The sequence below is a fragment of the Myotis daubentonii genome, chromosome 7 (assembly GCF_963259705.1).
Source record: "Myotis daubentonii chromosome 7, mMyoDau2.1, whole genome shotgun sequence".
In the NCBI taxonomy this organism is placed as follows: Eukaryota; Metazoa; Chordata; class Mammalia; order Chiroptera; family Vespertilionidae; genus Myotis; species Myotis daubentonii.
This window is the reverse complement of record NC_081846.1, coordinates 20,336,606-20,356,397: the sequence shown is the minus strand read 5'-3', so window position 1 is coordinate 20,356,397 and position 19,792 is coordinate 20,336,606. Positions and strand designations below refer to the sequence as shown.

Below are 19,792 nucleotides of genomic sequence, written 5' to 3'. Positions count from 1 at the left end.
CCGGGCGGTCACGTGGGCTCTTAGCCCTGCCCACGTCCAAGGTCCAGGGGACTCATCAACCCGAATTGGCCTCCCTGGAAGCACTCAGACGCTCCGCAGTCAAGGGGATGTGGGCTAAGGGCCAGAGCTGCCTGGCGGCCGGCTTGCTGCAGAATCAAGTGGCTATCGTCACCGGCGGGGGCACGGGCATCGGAAAGGCCATCGCGACCGAGCTCCTGCGGTTGGGTACGTGAGTAGGCCCCGGGGTCGGGACCAGGAGCGAGGGGTCGGGACCCGGAGCACCGGGTCCGTGGAGACGCCGGCTGGCATGGCTGGCACACCCTGGGGCCGGGGCCAGGGGGCGCTAGGCCGGGTTGCGAAATTGAAACCGCTCTGGGCCCCAAGTAGGGAATAAGGAGACCTGTGGAAACATGCTATGGAATTAGTCATGGAAAACGAATCCTTCTCTGTAGACTGCCTCATGAGGGGTTAGGACACAGGAGGACTTCCTTTAACTTGGAAAGTTTGCAACATGGAGAGGCTCCCATCATAGGAGCTTTCATAACATTTACTGTAATGAGTGAAGGGAGGACCTTGTCGGCTTTTTATTTTATTTTTTTATTTTATATTTTTGCTAATCTTCACTTAAGGAAATTTTTCACCTTTGGAAATGTTAGAAAGAGTGGAAGGGAGGGGGAGAGACAGAGGAACATCGAGGTGAGAGAGACACATCCAGTGTTGCCTCCTGCACCAGCCCCAACCAGGGTTGGGGATCGAGCCTGCAATGGAGATAGGTGCCCTTTGACTGGGATGGAACCTGGGACCCTTCAGTCCCCCGGTGGAAGCTCTATTCACTGAGCCAGACGGCTACGGCTGAAGGGAGGACTCTGTCAGCACATGAACAAGGAAGGGAAACCACGAAGGAGAAAATTGATAAATTTATCCACATGAAAATGTAAATTGTCATTAAACTGAAAAACAGTGTAAGGAAATATTAAAGGCACATGAAGAAAAATGTTTACAATATACAACAAATGTATGATAGAAAGCGCTCTCACAAATAAGGAAAAGATCGAACACACTGCTAGAAAAATTGGCTGATGATATGGACCAGGTGAACCAAATGGAGGCAGGATAGGGGGAAGCCACCACACAGGGGCACACTGACCCGCCCAGGCAGAGCTCCATGAAGCCACTGGTGCAGCCTAGTCACAAACCACATGAAATTATATCTTCATAAAATTATCCTTAAACTTCAAGTGTTCCTTGTGAAGAAAGTGCGTCTGGAGTTTTCTAGAATAAAAGAAACTCAGAACTGAGTCAATATTTCCCTGGCCAGTAGAATGGGGAAACTGAGACAGATAGCTGAACAAACTGGCTGAGCAATTAACAGCCAGATATGGAAAGTCACCTTCTTAGAGATAACATCTAGGACTCAGTTGTATTGCAGCTCCAGGCCCAGAAAAGCAGCAAAACCAGGTGGGCAATGCCAGGACCAGGAGCGATGACTGAGGACCCCCTGCCCTGGCACTGACCAATCAGTAGAGACCATGACCTTAACAGAACACACCTGGAAAATGGATGAATATTCTGCTGAAACCCTCTCCTGAGGCCTCCCCTATGACTCTGGCCAGAAAGAGAGACAAAAGCCTCAAGACAACCCTAGCTGGTTTGGCTCAGTGGATAGAGCACATGGGCCCTGGTCAGGGTGCATGCAGGAGGCAACCAATCGATGTGTGTTTCTCACATCGATGTTTCTCTATCTCTGTCTCTTTACCTCCCTTCCATTCTCTCTAAAAATCAATGGACAAATATTCTCAGGTGAGGATTAATTAAAAAAAAAAAATGCTCAAGACAAAGGACCCAGGGTGAGCTCTCCCTCAGAAGAGCATGTCCATGTCATTCCCTTCCTTCTCTTCTTCCCCCATTTAAACTCTAAGTGACCCCAGGAGACTTGCAACCAGGGGAGCAATGGACAGTGGCAACACGTCCCAGGCTAACCCCCTGAACTTGTCTCCAAGGCTCCCTTTTCTCCTACTTGCCAGTGAGCTAAGGCAGCCCAGCCTGGGCTCTCCTGCTGCTGCTTCGATCCTAAGTCCTTCATTGTTTCACTGTTCCCAGCTTTAATAAAACTACCCTTATAGTCACTTGGACTCATATTGTGAAATCTTTCCTCCACGAAGTCAAGAACTCACACACTACCAGCCCTGCCTGGGCAGACCCGCTCAGGACCAGGTCCCCAGTCCAGCCATGAAGAACTTTAAATAGGCAATAAGTACATGAGCAACAATCAACTTTATTAGTAATAAAATGCAAAATAAGAGCACATTGCTTTTCTAACAAAATTTTTAAAAATTGAAAAAAAGAAAATGATGGAGTGAAAAGGCTGGCAAGAATGAAAATTATTAGAAGCTTCCTAAAGGGCAATTTGAAAAAAAGAATCTGGAAGCTTTAACAATATCCATGCTGTATGACCTGGTAACTTCTCTCTTAGGGATTTACCTTAAGAAAATTATCAGAGACAAGCACAGATTTATGTATAAGGAAGTAGTGGTGAGTAGGGAAACATTGGTAATAACCTAAATATTCATTATAAGAGAAATAGGTAAATCAAAATGAAACATACAATATATATGCCAAAAAAGACCAGAAGTTTACAGCATTGTTAACAGCAACTATTTTTTCTGGAAATAATTTGAATTATGGGGGATTAAACTGTCATTTTTTTAAAAAAAATCCTCACCCAAGGATATGCTTATTGATTTGTTTAGAGAGAGAGGAAGGGGGAGAGAGAGAGAGAGAGAGGCAGGCATCAATGTAGAAAACATTAATCAGCTGACTCCCATACACAACCCAACCAGAGATCGAACCCGCAACCTAGATATGTGCCTTGACTGGGAATTGAACTCATAACCTTTTGGTGCACTTGACGATGCTCCAACCAACTGAGTAACCCAGCCAGGAGAAACTGTCTTCATTTAAAGATGTTTTATGAACATGTAAACTGTCTTTGCTTACTATTGTGTTTCTAATGCCTGTCACATAGTATAAACTAAAAATGAAACTCAAAAAACAGGAACTAGATTATTATTAAATCAATGAACATATCCTTAGGTGGGGATGGAAAAACAAACACTCACATCTGTAATTCTTCCATATTAAGAAACTGAGCATGTTAAAAAACCCCGAAAAAAAACAATACACAGCAACAACAAAACAACAATAACTCAGGATACTAAAGTGATTAAGGCCTGATTTTGTCCAAGGCCTCAAAAAAGACATACAGTGAGCCCTAGCTGGTTTGGCCCAGTGGATAGTGTTGGCCTACATACCAAAGGGTCCTGGGTTCAATTCTGGTCAAGGATCCGTAACTGGGTTGTAGGCTCCTCCCTGGCCCAGGCCCTGGTAGGGGCCTTGTGCAGGAGGCAACCAATCAATGTGTTTCTCTTACATTGCTATTCTATCTTTCCCTCTTTCTTCCACTCTCCCTAAAAATCAATGGAAAAATATCCTCGGGTGAGGATTAACAACAAAAAACATACAGTGAAAATATAAGTAGGATTTTTCACATGAATTATCAAATCAAACATTTTCTAAATTAACACTGACTATTATCTGAGCCCTGAATGCTTCAGCAAAGTTATGCAATACAAGTAGAGCTCTACTGAAACACAACTTTAAAAGGCTATTTACTTTAACTAATAGAGCTTGTCACTACACACAAATGGTAACCCACCCCACCATTCTTTTAACATTGTTTCTTAAATGATGACTTGTAAATTCACAGGTGGCCACTGATAAACTGCCTGTTTGCTTAAGGATTCTAGGAACTAACGTCCAAGGAAGCTAAGTCCAGGCTTCAGGCATTTTGGCTCCAGATTTGCTTACCTTCCAGGTGATCATTTGACTGGCTCCAAAATCATTATTGAAGCAGACTATGCCAACTGCACATAACACCTTCAAGGAGACCCCACAACCCCTCTGATCACCTTTGTTCTGCCTTCCCCTTCCCTGTCCATAAAAACCTCTGCCTGCACTGAGATGCTAAGATTGCCTTTGTGATGAGAGTTCCCCATCTTCTCAAGGTGCTGGCTCTTGAATAAACCTGCTTTCCTTCCATCAGCGCCTGTCTCTAGAGTATTGGCTTTCAAGCAGCAGGCAGCCAAACCTGGGTTCGGTATCAAAGCTTGAACTAGTGTGCAAAGGTATTACAAGAAAAAAACAAACAAACTGCAATGCTGGGCAAAACACTAGAAATCCAAATTTCCATTAAAGGAATGGTTAAATAAATTATTGACCACCCATTCTATGGAATATGACATAACTTTGAAAAGAATGAGATACTACCATATATACTAGCCTGGAATGAAAAAAGTACAGAGCAGTAAAAATACTGTGGTCCCAGTTTTGAAAGTAACATAATATACACGTGTGTGTGTATGTGGGCATTTGGGTGGACTCATAGAAAATCTCCAAGAAGGAGATTTAGAGTAAGAGCAAAATGGGAAAACTAATTTTCTTCTTTTCTATACTTCAATACTACTTGAATTTATTACAGTGTACTTATATTACCTTATAATAAACTAGAAATGTATTAAATATAATTCTTCTCCAAATCCTACACTAAATAATTTGAATAAACTTTTTTTGTTTATATGAGTAGCTAGAGAAATCCAGAAAGCTTGATAAACTTATTTAGATATAAGCTATAGAACAGTGGTTCTCAACCTTCCTAATGCCAGGACCCTTTAATACAGTTTCTCATGTTGTGGTGACCCCCAACCATAAAATCATTTTTTTTTGCTACTTCATAACTGTAATTTTGCTACTGTTATGAATTGTAATGTAAATATCTGATATGCTATATATGTTTTCTGATGGTCGCGATCCACAGGTTGAGAACCGCTGATACAGAACTAACTTGCAGATAAGGAGTTATTTCTAAATCAGGCATTTGCTTTCCTACTTGGGCCGACACTGATTCCTTTCAGTCTTCAAATCAAAGTATTACATTTATTAAGTACTTTCTAGGTCCCTGGTGTTAGTAATAATCTTGGTGTAAATCCCACAGGCTTTTGTTTGTTTCTTTGTTTTGTAATGTAGATGTCTAATTTAAGCTTTGATTGTCAAGGCATCCAATTCAAAGAAGGCTATCCTATCTAATAAAAGGCTAAATGCAAATCGACTGAACTGCAGAACTGGTTGCTATGACAGACACTAATCACCAGGGGGCAGATGCTCAACCCAGGAGCTGCCCCCTCGTGGTCAGTGTGCTCCCACAGGGGATGTGCCGCTCAGCCAGAAGCCGGGCTCACAGCTGGAGCGCAGCGGTGGTGGCGGCAGCACTAAGTATGCCCTACTGACAGCTTAGGCCCATTCCCTGCTCCCCAAGGGCTCCTGGACTGCAAGATGGTGCAGGCCAGACTGAGAAACCCCTCCTGAGTGCATGAATTTCGTGCACCGGGCCTCTAGTCTCAAATAATACATTGCCAGCCACAGGACTAGATAAAGAGCCAGGTCACCTCCCCTCACTCAGGCTCCTCTGTAATAGAGGTCTTGGTTGATTTCAATAACTGACCATTTGAGCCACTTGTTATTTTCATCTCCTGCTTTTTATATTCCAACCCTTATGTGTTTTTTTCAATCCTTACCTGAGGACATCCTTATTGATGAGAAAGGAGAGAGAGAGAGAGAGAAGAGAGAGAGAGAGAGAGAGAGAGAGAGAGAGAGAGAGAGAGAGAGAGAGAGAGAGAGAGAGAGGTGTCAGAGAAATAGTCATTGATTGCCTCCCATACATTCCCTGACTAGGAACCAAAACTGCAACGTGAGTATGTGTCCTGACCAGGGATTAAACCCATAGTCTTTCAATGTACAAAAGGGCACTGCAACCAACTGGGCCAGCTCTTACATTTTAAATTCATCAATGAAGAGTGAGCCAATGAAACCTAGGTCCCCACTCTTGACCCCAATAAAAACAGAACCCCAAGCACTTGTGCCCCATCCCCCTCACTCCACTGGTGCCCTAACTGGTGCCCTAACTGTGTGGCCCCAGGTCTGCTGTGACATTTCCAGGTCCTATAAGGCATATAAGTTTACTTTTCAACATTTCTTGATGGTTATTACTAAAGGGTGTCTTATAATCATAATGAGAACCATAAAGGCTGGCCCACCCTCAACATTGGTTATTGATAGGTTGACCATAACAAGCCTAGTCAGCAGAGCAAGAAAAGGTGCTGTCTTACTTCACGATTTCTTATTTCCATTTTGCCCCCTGTACCTAACGTCTGCTGTAGTTACAGAAAGAGAATGATTAACTCAAGAGCAAAGAGAAGGAACTGACTTGAATTAAACTTAAATGATCTTAGTATTCCTTGATGGAATCAGGATTCCCTGTCTAACAGCATCTGTGAAACAAAGAGGTTCCAATCCTGTTCACTATATCCTACTCTTGTGAGGTAGTGCTTTTGGCATCCTTTTGGAAAAAGGAACAGTCCAGATCATTTGGATGTGTAAGGCAACACAACAATCAGCATTTTTAAAAGCATGTCTAAAAATTCAACTTGTAATTCACACCAAAATATAGTAGCCTTCTCACTGGAAACAGAATTGGCTAGCATTTATTTGCCCAATTAGGGCTTATAACAATTTTCGGGAAATAGCATTATTAATTCTGGCATAAAAAAATAAAGCTTAAAAATTCACAATAAAAATTATTTGTATATTATTTCACTGAAGGAAATCCATTTCCAATACAATACAACAACATTATATATACAGTTTTTTTTTTTTTTAAGGTTACAAAATATTTTTAGGGAGACACTCATCTCTTTCACTGGAATTTCAAAAGAATCCATGGGGCCTCCAAAATATTACAAGATATCATTGTCCTATTATTTCATCCTGCCCTAATAAAAATCATGCCTGCCAATGCAAATCTAGTGTTTGGCCAATGCAAAGTTACCAACCAGGAGAGTTCAAATATATGAAAACCCACAAATGGACTGCAAGGTTGAGCCAGGATCTGGAAAATCTTTGGTGAAGCCTGCAGGGTATGTGATGTTCACATAAAATGGTGACTGATTCTATTTTTCCTGTGAATATTCCTGATAGGCTATAGAGCTCTGCAGTTTGGTCAATTTGCATATTAACCTTTTATTAGATAGGATAGCCTTCTTTGAATTGGATGCCTTGACAATCAAAGCTTAAATTAGACATTTACATTACAAAACAAAGACACAAACAAAAGCCTATGGGGTTTACACCAAGACTATTACTAACACCAGGGACCTAGAAAGTACTTAATAAATGTAATACTTTGATTTGAAGATTGAAAGGAATCTGTGTCAGCCCAAGCAGGAAAGCAAATGCCTGATGTAGAAATAACTCCTCATCTGCAAGTTAGTTCTATATCTTATATCTAAACAAGTTTATCAAGCTTTCTGGATTTCTCTAGCTACTCATATAAACAAAAAAAATGTTTATTCAAATTATTTAGTGTAGGATTTGGAGAAGAATTATATTTTTTTTTCTTTCTTTTTTAAAATTTTTTTTCTATGTTTCTTCCAATTGAATTGGCCATTCCCACTGGGTCCTAAATGGCCAACAAACCACAGGAAGACATTGCTCTTGGCTCCTGTTTGAAACCAACAGCTACAAAAACCCCACTGGTCTTGATTCAGGGCCTAGAGAAGAATTATATTCAATACATTTCTAGTTTATTATAAGGTAATATAAGTACACTGTAATAAATTCAAGTAGTATTGAAGTATAGAAAAGAAGAAAATTAGTTTTCCCATTTTGCTCTTATTCTAAATCTCCTTCTTGGAGATTTTCAATGAGTCCACCCAAATGCCCCCCCCCCCCCGCTCCCCCCCCCCCCACACACACGTGTATAATATGTTACTTTCAAAACTGGGACCACAGTATTTTTACTGCTCTGTACTTTTTTCATTCCAGGCTAGTATATATGGTAGTATCTCATTCTTTTTTTTTTTTATTAAATATATTTTATTGATTTTTTTACAGAGAGGAAGGGAGAGGGATAGAGAGTCAGAAACATCGATGAGAGAGAAACATCGATCAGCTGCCTCCTGCACATTCCCCACTGGGGATGCTCCGCAACCAAGGTACATGCCCTTGACCGGAATCAAACCCGGGACCCTTGAGTCTGCAGGCTGACGCTCTATCCGCTGAGCCAAACCGGTTAGGGCATCTCATTCTTTTCAAAGTTATGTCATATTCCATAGAATGGGTGGTCAATAATTTATTTAACCATTCCTTTAATGGAAATTTGGATTTCTAGTGTTTTGCCCAGCATTGCAGTTTGTTTGTTTTTTTCTTGTAATACCTTTGCACACTAGTTCAAGTTTTGATACCGAACCCAGGTTTGGCTGACTGCTGCTTGAAAGCCAATACTCTAGAGACAGGCGCTGATGGAAGGAAAGCAGGTTTATTCAAGAGCCAGCACCTTGAGAAGATGGGGGACTCTCATCACAAAGGCAATCTTAGCATCTCGGTGCAGGCAGAGGTTTTTATGGACAGGGAAGGGGAAGGCAGAACAAAGGTGATCAGAGGGGTTGTGGGGTCTCTTTAAAGGTGTTATGTGCCAGTTGGCACAGTCTGCTCCAATAATGATTTTGGGGCCAGTCAAATGATCACCTGGAAGGTAAGCAAATCTGGAGCCAAAATGCCTGAAGCCTGGACTTAGCTTCCTTGGACGTTAGTTCCTAGAATCCTTAAGCAAACAGGCAGTTTATCAGTGGCCACCTGTGAATTTACAAGTCATCATTTAAGAAACAATGTTAAAAGAATGGTGGGGTGGGTTACCATTTGTGTGTAGTGACAAGCTCTATTAGTTAAAGTAAATAGCCTTTTAAAGTTGTGTTTCAGTAGAGCTCTACTTGTATTGCATAACTTTGCTGAAGCATTCAGGGCTCAGATAATAGTCAGTGTTAATTTAGAAAATGTTTGATTTGATAATTCATGTGAAAAATCCTACTTATATTTTCACTGTATGTCTTTTGTTGTTAATCCTTACCCGAGGATATTTTTCCATTGATTTTTAGGGAGAGTGGAAGAAAGAGGGAAAGATAGAATAGCAATGTAAGAGAAACACATTGATTGGTTGCCTCCTGCACAAGGCCCCTACCAGGGCCTGGGCCAGGGAGGAGCCTACAACCCAGTTACGGACCCTTGACCAGAATTGAACCCAGGACCCTTTGGTATGCAGGCCAACATTCTATCCACTGGGCCAGACCAGCTAGGGCTCACTGTATGTCTTTTTTGAGGCCTTGGACAAAATCAGGCCTTAATCACTTTAGTATCCTGAGTTATTGTTGTTTTGTAGTTGCTGTGTGTTGTTTGTTTGTTTTTTAAAGATGCTCAGTTTCTTAATATGGAAGAATTACAGATGTGAGTGTTTGTTTTTTCATCCTCACTTAAGGATATGTTCATTAATTTGATAGTAATCCAGTTCCTGTTACTCCATCTTGACCAGAAGCAGAAGTCCCAATTCATCGTTTTTACAGGAACACATGAAATATTTGGTAAACATTATTATTTGTGGGATTTTGCCAACCAATGAAAGCATATTTACTTGTGCTTTGGTTGTTTTTTCCTCAGGTTGTAATGTGGTCATTTCGTCCCGTAAGTTTGATGTATTAAAATCTACTGCAGACGAACTGAAGACCACCCTGCCTCTCACCCACCAGTCTCAAGTCACCCCCATAAAATGCAACATCCGTAAGGAAGAGGAGGTACTGCAACTATGTCCATGTCATTTATTCATTTTTAATCTATAGCAGTGGTTCCTAAACTTGACTGTTCTTCCGGTTTTCTTATGTTACCTGCCTCGGATGAGGTTCAGGAAAAGCAGAGCCTGTGAAGGAGGTTCTTGGCTAATATTAAGTTGCCTCAGGAGGAGAGAGGAAGGGAAGCAAAATTGTACATCTAGCTTCATGATCTGTGGACATTGTGATGAGAGATTGTAAGCTCTCCTGGAGCAAACCATTGATCCAAGTAGTAAATTAGGTCATTAACCAGTTTGCTTTTAATGTTTTTCTTTAGGTAAATAATTTGGTCAAATCCACCTTAGATATTTATGGTAAGATCAATTTCTTGGTAAACAATGGAGGAGGCCAGTTCACGTCTCCTGCTGACCACATCAGTGCAAAGGGGTGGCACGCGGTGATTGAAACCAACCTGACGGGCACCTTCTATATGTGCAAAGCAGGCAAGTGTGATCACTAACCCCAAAATTCAAGGTGTCTTTTTTAAATATCGTAGAGAATCCTGAAAGAGAAACTGTTAGGGGCTCAGAAAGCTCCAGTTATCAACATTGCCCTGATTTGCTCACAGGATTGTAAATTGCTACATTTCTGGCTAGTAATTTGGCAGTATTTATAAAATATGGATATATTTTGATCTTTCTCATAATTTTATTTTTAAGAATTTACCGTGAGAAAATTATTAAGGATCTGTACAAAGAGATAACTAAAAGTTGTTTATAAAATTAAAGAAAACTCTCACACTTAGTTTGTTTTTAAGAAATAAATCTGTTATAAGGACCTGTTAATTCAGTAAGGTCCTTGGGGAGATTACCAGACAGAGTCCACATTCTTTTGACTAACAACTAATTAGCACAGCATTGTCTTTGGATTACAGGTTATGTTTCAATCATTAAAATGTCCATACTACCCAAGCAATCTATAGATTTAATGTAATTTCTATCAAAATACCAATGACATATTTCACAGAACTATAATCTAAAATTTATATGGACCCACAAAAGATCCCTAATAGACACAGTGATCTTGAGAAAAAGAGAGCAAAGTTGGAGGTTTTACACTGCCTGATATCAAACTATACTGTAAGTCTATAGTAATCAAAACAGCATGGTACTAGTATAAAAAGAGACACATAGATCAATGGAACAGAATAGAGAACCCATAAATAAAACCATACCTATATGGACAGTGTGTATATGACAAAGGAGGCAGGAACATACAATGGGGTAAAGATAGTCTATACAATAAATTATCTTGGGAAAATTGGACAGATACAAGTGAAAAAATGAAACTAGATCACCTTTTTACATCATATACAAGAATAAACTCTTAAGTGGATTAAAGACTTGTATGTATGGCTCAAAACCATAAAACTCGTAGAATTAAACATAGGCAGTAAAATCTCTGACATTTCTCTTAGCCATATTTTTTCTGATATATCTTCTTGGGTAAGGGAAACAAAGAAAAAAATAAACAAGGTATATATGGAAATGCAAAGGACCCAGAATAACCAAAACAATTTTACAAAATAAGAAATTTGGAGGACTTATATTTCTTGATTTCAAAACACCATGGTACTGGCATAAGGGTAGATGTATAGATAAGTGGAAAAGTATTGAGAGTCCAGAAATAAAACTTTATATTTGTGGTCAATTGATTTTTTTTTAAAGGTGCCAACAATACTATGGGGAAATGATAGTCTTTTCAACAAATGGTACTGGAACAGTTGGATCTCCACATACAAAAAGACCCTTACCTCACACTATAAATAAAAGTTAACTAATAGTCCAAAATGGATCATGGAAAAAGTAAAATTATGAAACTTTTAGAAGTAAACAAAGTAGAAAATCTTTCTGACCTTAGGTTAGGCAAAGAGTCCTAGGAACCACCACCAAAATACCCATATATCCATAAAATATAAAATTAGTAAACTAGACTTGAAATTAAAAATGTTTATGCTTCAAAAGACACCATTAAGAATGTGAAAAGATAAGCCAAAGACTGGGAGAAAGTTTTCCAAACCACATATCTGATAAAAAACTTGTATCCAGAATATATGAAGAACTTTTATAATTCAATAATAAGAAAGCACCCCAATTAAAAAGCAGAAAAAAAGATTGGAGTAGATATTTCACCAAAAAATATATGAAAAGCTAATAAGCGCATTAGAAGATGCTCAGCACCATTGGTCACTAAGGACATGGAAATCAAAACCTCAGTGAGATACCACCTCATTTCCATTAGAAAGGCTATAATCAACAAGTCAGACAATAATAGTGTGGAGGAACTGGAGTCCTCATGCATTTCTGGTAGGAATATAAAATAGTGGAGACACTGAAAAAGTTTGGCAGTTTCCTAAAAAGCTAAGCATAGAGTTACTATATGAATGCAATTTTACCCTTAACCTGAGAGGAACAAAAGCATGTGTCTACATAAAGATGTGTTCATAATCACCCCAAAGTGGAAACAATTCAAATGTTCATCAACTGGTGAATGGATAAATAAAATATGGTGTATCCATACAATGGAATACTATTCAACAATAAAAAGGAACTATTGATATGTGTTACAACATGGATGAACCTCACAAACATCATTCTAAGAAGCCAGACATAAAAGGCCACATATTGTGTGATTCCATTGATGTGAAATATTCAGAAGAGTTGAATCTACAGAAACAGAAAATGAATGAGTATTTGCCTGGGGATGGATTTGGCTGCAAATGGGCACAGAGGAACTTTTTGTTTTGGAGTGATGGAAATGTTCTAAAACTGTATTGTGTTGGTAGTTGCACAACTCTGCATATGTTTTTTAAGCATTTTATTGATTATTAGAGAGAGAGAGAGGGAGAGGGAGAGAGAAAGAGGAACATCAATGTAAGAGGGGGACATCGATGGGCTGCCTCCTGCACACTCCCTATCAGGGATTGAGCCCGCAACCCGGGCATGTGCCTTGACCACTGTGGAACCAGCAACTGTTTGGTGCACAGGACAACACTCCAACCAACTGAGCCACACTGGCCAGGGCAACTCTGTATATTTTTTAAAAATTATTAAATTGCACCCATAAAGAAGATGAATTTTATGATGTGTAAATTGTACCTCAGCCAGGCTTAAAAAAAAAAGAAATATAAATATGAACTTAAAATATACCACAAAAGCAGTATGCTGGAACAGGGAACCAGAGAAAGGTCAGCACACTGTTTAATATGACTGTCATCTGTCTGTTTCCTTCAGTTTACAGCTCTTGGATGAGAGAGCATGGAGGATCCATTGTCAATATCACTATGCTTACTAAAAATGGATTTCCGGGATTTGCGTAAGCATATATATATATTTTTTCCTATGTGTTAAAGGTTCAGAAATAGCCAAAGTAAAACAAACAAAAAAAATCACTGAAATCGTAAACATTAAAAAATTTACTGTGCACACACCGAAAAGACTTGTAACAACCACACTTGTAACCCTCAAATTACCAATTTGTATTTCTTCATAATAAAAAAGTTTTCAATATTCCTCTTAAGTCCATGTGAATTGGGGGAATCGTATGTGGGCCTACACAATGAGATTTGTTTGACAATCAGACAGCTGTGGTTTGGCTCGAATATGGGAGGACACAATTCTTTCCCATTGTTCAGACAGACTCAAACACAGTTTCATGACAAGAAAGTTCTTGTGGGGTTCTGACCGGCCATTGACACACCTGTCAGTTCAGTTAATGAGGGAAATATTCAACAAAAGCTAATTAGAGTGTTTATATTTTGTCTTTTAAAGGCATAGTGCAGCTGCCAGAGAAGGTGTTTACAATCTCACCAAAACCTTGGCTTTGGAATGGGCCAGCAGTGGAATAAGGATCAACTGTGTTGCCCCTGTAGGTAAATGTTCTATATGAACTAATTGTGCTCTTCTGATTCCATTTATGTTGTTGATAGAGGTATTTGTCACTGTATGTGTACTAGAAAAGATTGGCTTTTGAAAATGGATGTGTATATTCTTTGCTTTACCAGTATTCTTTGATTAGGTTGTTAAGGTTAAATTAAGCCAATGATTCTCAATCCTGGCTGTATATTAGAATGTTTAAAAAATAGTGGAATTATCTGTGGAATGTTTAAAAAATAGTGATATATAAGCTTGGCTCCAAACTCTGGAATCCAAGCATCAGTATTTTTAAAAAAAACCTCCCAAGAAACTCAAATACACTGTGAAGGTTGAAAAATCGCTACTTTAAAGAATGAATTTTTCTGGATTGTTTTGTTATTTCTTGGTTTATTATTAATCTTTTATTAAGAGAGAGTGAGAAACTTAAAGTCAAAGTTTTAGGAAGAAACTCCCAGTTAAAGATCAACTAGAAGTAAAGAGAAAATTTCTCTGAAACTAATGTAAGTGATGGGGGGAAAAATCACAATACGTTCAACTTCAAAAACTATCATTTTTGTGTGAAGTAAGGTATAGCTTAAGCTTCCTTGAGTATTACACGTTTAATGTACGGACACACTCATCCTGTAAAACTCAGCTCAGATGCACTTCTCTGTGATGTTTCCTGGTCATTGCTAAAATATAGGAATCATTCCTCAACCTGAAACTCCGTAATATCTGTGGATATTATCTATACCTCTGTCTTTATACTACCTATACATATTGTTATCCATGCTGCTCAGTGGGACTTAAGCATGAACTGACTTGTTGACATTAGTAGAAAATCTCCTATTTAACAAATTGCAGGCTCCTCGCCAGAAACTTTATTTCCCTTTAGTCCTTCATAGCTGACCTTACCTTACTCAAATTACATGCAAATATTTATAAAATAAATATTAGTTCCATTCTTAATGCAGCTACCTTGCATTACTGGCCTCCAAAAGTGCATTTCTTGAAAACCTTTAGTGGGTTGTTAGTATTATAAGCACCTTATTGAAGTCATGTTTTTCCTCCTGAGACATTTTTAGGTTTAAGTTCTAAAACTTAATACTTCTAGAAGATGTTATCCTCTTTAAACAAAAGGTTGCAAATTGTTTAATGGGAAACCAGTATATCATCTCACTACCATGCAATTTCCTCATCTTTTACACCTCCTGTTTCCTCTCCTCCCTATAATCTCTGTTGTAGTTTTGAGTCAATAACAAATAGCTTTATCCTGTATTATATAGGTTTTGAGTACTTTTCTTGGCTTTATAAATCCATGAAAGCTATACAGAAGAATTCTTAAACAATTACATTTTTTGTTTATTTATATTAGATTCACATGCTTTATTTGTGATTTTACTTTAGGTGAAAAACCATGATAATATTGCATTTTCTAAATCTCGCATAACCATAGCCCAGTCTTGTACTGTAAAACAGAGAAGCCCAGTGGAAGATAAAATAGACTCCCCTGTCTCATTGTTTGTCCCAGTTAAGAGCCCACTAATCTGCTCATACAATTATGCTTTCAGAAACCAAGTCTTTTATGAAAAACATCTAGGGCTTAACTGGTTATTAAGGAAGGGGAGGCCACAAAATGAGCATTCAGATAATTCATTTGTAGTAGTCAACCACTATTAAATTTTCTCAATATTAACAATGTTACCTTTTCTATTCCACATAAGGCACTTAATTTTTGGTATTGGTTGATAGACTGTCTTTACAATTAAAATTTAATCTTATGTACTTTATTTTGTTCTTATTTTATATCTAAACACAGGGAATCATTTATTCCCAGACTGCTTTTGACAACTATGGTGATTTGGCAAAAGACATATTTGGAAGGGCCTATCAGAAAATTCCAGCTAAAAGACTTGGAGTTCCTGAGGAGGTAAGCTATATTTCTAACACTGATTAGAATGACTTTATTTCATACTTTGGAACTTAGTAACATTTTGGTGTTTTTTTTTACGTAGTATGGTTGGCTGATAGAGACGATAGCTCCCACTGCCACCAAACCATTTCCCTGGACTTTCTGGATCTGGGGGAATATCCTGGTTGTGCTTTTGTAACCGGACAACCAAGAGGTCCGGGCTACCTGTCACTACTTGAGCCAATTAAACAGAGACAGGGTTGAGTCAGATATGAGCTCCAATAATGCTGTCTGGATGGGAGTGCGGCAGGTCATCCACAAAAAATCTGCTCTGACCCCCCTCACCAGTTGGCTGGTTATGTACACACGAGGGAGAAGATAGCTAGGTGTAGCTGCAAGCTACAAGTGTAACGTGGAAAGGGGAGGGTAGAATCTGCAGTCCGGCCTTTAGGAGCTCAAAGTCCGATCACAAGGTGGCTAATCTTCTATGATGTTACAAACAGCTCAGCCTGTTCCTGGGACCTGAGAATGGTCAGCGTTCCTGAGAAAAACTCCCAGAGAGGGTCAGGGTCCAGGCACAGCAACCAAATCAAAGTGTGTCCTGTCCTTGGTCTGTTCTCAAAATGTATTTCTTTTCAGAGTAATGGACCCATTGAGGCATCTTATCTTTTTACAGCCTTGTTTCATCCTCTAGTTTCCCGGGATCTGTAAGAAAACTATTTATCTATAGTTAGTGAAGTGAATAATTATTAGACAACTGTCACTCTATTCTATTACATGCTCTTCCCCACTATCACTTTGAATGCTCACAACAGTCTTTTTTTTTTTTTAACATATATTTTTATTTATTTCAGAGAGGAAGGGAGAAGGAGAGAGAGATAGAAACATCAGTGATGAGAGAGAATCACTAATAGGCTGCCTCCTGCACACCCTACACTAGGGATTGAGCTTCCAACCTGGGCATGTGCCCTTCACCAGAATCAAACCTGGGACCTTTCAATCCACAAGCCGATGCTCTATCCACTGAGCCAAGTGGGCTAGGGTGCTCACAGCAGACTTTATTCAGGAGCAAATGCAGTGTGAATTAAGAAGAGCGTGTTTCATTGCACTTTTCCAGCTACGTTATTTTATCACGTGACCGGACCCTAAGCAAGTCAGACTATTATGACTATATGACATTCCATATGCAACTTTTGTAAGGTGGTCAGGTTTAAGTATGAAAAAATTAATAGCTTTCATAAATGTTAGCGATATCAGTCTTAAAATGTAATGAAAAAAAGTTATTGTTTCCATAATAATAATAAAAATTAGAATACCTGGAGTCAACTTAGCTCTGAACAAAAAACATTTTATTACTAAAGACCAAAATAGAGACATGTCATCTTCCTCAATGGAGAGAATCAATGTTATTGAAATCAAGTTTTTCTAAATTAATGTATAAATTCAATATATGTTTGAAATTTAACACACTGATTCTGAAGTTTGTTTAGAAAAATCTTTATGCAAAAAAAGCCAAAAATGTGTTGAAAAAGAATAATGGGAGGATTTGATCTTCCTGACATCAAAACATACTCTAATGCAATACTTATTTACAACATCTGGTGCTGGTACTGTAAGAGATTAAAATTAGTGGAATATAATGGACTCTTGCATCAGTACCATGTATCTATGGGAGTTTGTAGGATAAAAGCAGCATTTCAGATTTATGGGGAAAGAATAGATCATTCAGCAAAAGTTTTGCAGCAATGCGCTGTCATTTAGAAATAAATTAGAACACCTCTCTCACATCACATATATGCAAAATAATTTTTAGAGATATTGAAGGGCTAAATATAAAAGCAAAATCATAACATTCTTGAAGAAAATGTGTTTTAATTCCTAGAACTACCTTTCATTATCAGTTTGATGTATATATTTCCAGAAATTTACTATGCACACACAAAAATATCCATATTTATAGACTTTTTTTTTTTTTTTAAACAAAAAGGGATCCTACTCTGTTCTTTTCTTCAATTTGCTTTCAGTCTGCAGGTCGACACTCAACCAGAGTCACGCTGACTGGACAGCAGTACTATTTTTAATGAAAAATAGCTACATTTTCAAAAACAAAACATTTATACAAATATCTTCAATGTACGGCTTACTAGAATACAGCTGGACTTTTTTTTTTTTTTTTAAGAGTATTTTTTTTTAAATATATTTTATTGATTTTTTACAGAGAGGAAGGGAGAGAGATAGAGAGTTAGAAACATCGATGAGAGAGAAACATCGATCAGCTGCCTCCTGCACATCTCCCACTGGGGATGTGCCCGCAACCCAGGCACATGCCCTTGACCGGAATCGAACCTGGGACCTTTCAGTCCGCAGGCCGACGCTCTATCCACTGAGCCAAACCGGTTCAGGCTACAGCTGGACTTTCATGTCAGTCTCTGCATCCAATCTGTAGCAATACATTGTTTGGATAAAGCATATGGAGAAAAGCTGGCTTCTTACACATGGGCAGTTGGAAACAGAGGCACATTTATTAATATTAGCATTTTCAGATAATTGTGAATATCCTTTACTATTCAAAAGGTGGAAGTTTTTATTTTATTATTTTTTTTTAATTAAAAAATGTTTTTATTGATTTCGGAGAGGAAGGGAGAGGAGAAATAGAAACAGTGATTGACCACCTCCTGAACTCCCCCTATTGGAGATCAAGCCCACAACCTGTGTATGTGCCCTGCCTGGGAATCACAGGATGACCTTCTGGTTCATGGGTCAATGCTCAACCACTGAGCCATACCGCCCTGGCAAAAAGTGGCAGTTTTTAAAGATTAGTTGCAGTGTGGAACCTGGAACCATGTCAGTGAACTTTTTGTGCTCTGTTACATTACAATCTATTGATCTTTCTTGCAGTTAGGCTGGGTCTCTGACCCATAGATGATTTTGTAACATCAGGCATTGATCTTTTGGAAAATATTGGTTCCCTGAGTAATGCATATTTTCTGAATGTTGACACACAATTCTAAGTGTTGATGTACAATAACAAAATTCTAATTTTCACCTGAAAGCTCAAATCTTACCATGGATAACAGATACTGTCAGTCATTTCCCTTTAAAGTGACAGTCTCACTGTGTTCGTTTTTGAAAAATGTCTGCCCAGTATCCAAGATCAGTAACTGCACTTTGCTCTTTCAAATAAAAAAGGTGTTTCTTGGAAAATGTGACTCCTTCAGCTCGCAACTCAATTGCACATTCTTTTCCTTGAGGCAACCATTATACTCCTATATGCAGCAGAGCTTAATATGTAATTCCTCTTTCATCATGCAGGATATCAAAAAGGTGTAGGCTCAGTGGTCGAGATTAATAATTTTTCCTGCTTCACCAAGGACATTCTAACGTGAAACAGGCTGCCCCCACCCCCAAAAAGTACTTGCCGGTGAAGTATATAATGACTACTGGTATAAGGATCACTAGGTCAGTTTTGTGTTCCTGCCATGACTCATGCTGAGGCTCCAGCAGTCTTTCCCACCATTGCTTTGGCACCATTAGCACAAATGTCAACAAAGTGAAAAATGCAAATAAGGACTTAGTATTATTTTGAAAGTAGTTTTGACCTTAGGTACACCCAGGGTTTTGCTGATCATGCTTTAACTAACAATGTTCCAGGTGCACCGGTTAATAATGCGGATTTCTTTCAATAGATGGAGTTACACATATGTTGATATATATGCGATTTGATATGTATGCTGTTTTGTTGTATTGACAACAAGCTTCAAAACTTCATATGTCAAATTTTCTGAAGGTGTTAACATCATAGATATTTTTACGCTTAAAAATGTCAAATTTTGTGCCAAAAAAGAGCATTTACAGGAAGTTTTAATTCATTATTTTGAAGAAAAGTGCCGCTGAAAGTTATTGTATACTTTGGGAAGCTTATGGTGAACATGCTCCATCTCAAGACACTTGTGAACGCTGGTTTAAACGCTTTAAAAGTGATGATTTCTATGTGAAAAACAAAGAATGTCCAAGTTAATTTGAACCATGCTTTGATCATAAAACGACCAGAATGAGCCAGAAGATACGGCAAAGTAATTTTGCTTCATGATAACGCACCATCACACACTTCTAAACCAGTTAAAGACACGTTAAAAGGTCTTGCCTGGGAAGTATTAACCCACCCGCTGTATTCACTGGACCTTGCTCCTTCAGATTATCACTTGTTCCGATTGATGGCACATGCACTTTCCAAGCAGCACTTCAAAACATACGAAGAA

At 38.7% G+C, this 19,792-nt stretch overlaps 1 protein-coding gene and 1 non-coding gene across 2 annotated transcripts in view; one reads left to right on the top strand and one right to left on the bottom strand.

Moving 5' to 3' along the window:
• The first annotated feature begins 37 nt into the window (after positions 1-37).
• The window catches only part of PECR (peroxisomal trans-2-enoyl-CoA reductase), a 26,382-nt gene continuing 6,627 nt past the window's right edge, over positions 38-19,792 (top strand). The window contains exons 1-6 of the mRNA XM_059703071.1: positions 38-225; positions 9,601-9,734; positions 10,045-10,210; positions 13,001-13,082; positions 13,538-13,634; positions 15,441-15,551. Coding sequence (XP_059559054.1) covers positions 108-225; positions 9,601-9,734; positions 10,045-10,210; positions 13,001-13,082; positions 13,538-13,634; positions 15,441-15,551 — 708 coding nt within the window. The 5' untranslated portion in view covers positions 38-107. The remainder of the gene's footprint in view (positions 226-9,600; positions 9,735-10,044; positions 10,211-13,000; positions 13,083-13,537; positions 13,635-15,440; positions 15,552-19,792) is intronic.
• On the bottom strand, positions 7,531-7,664 carry LOC132238967 (small nucleolar RNA SNORA2/SNORA34 family). The gene has a single exon (XR_009453931.1). It is a non-coding gene; the product is annotated as a small nucleolar RNA SNORA2/SNORA34 family (small nucleolar RNA).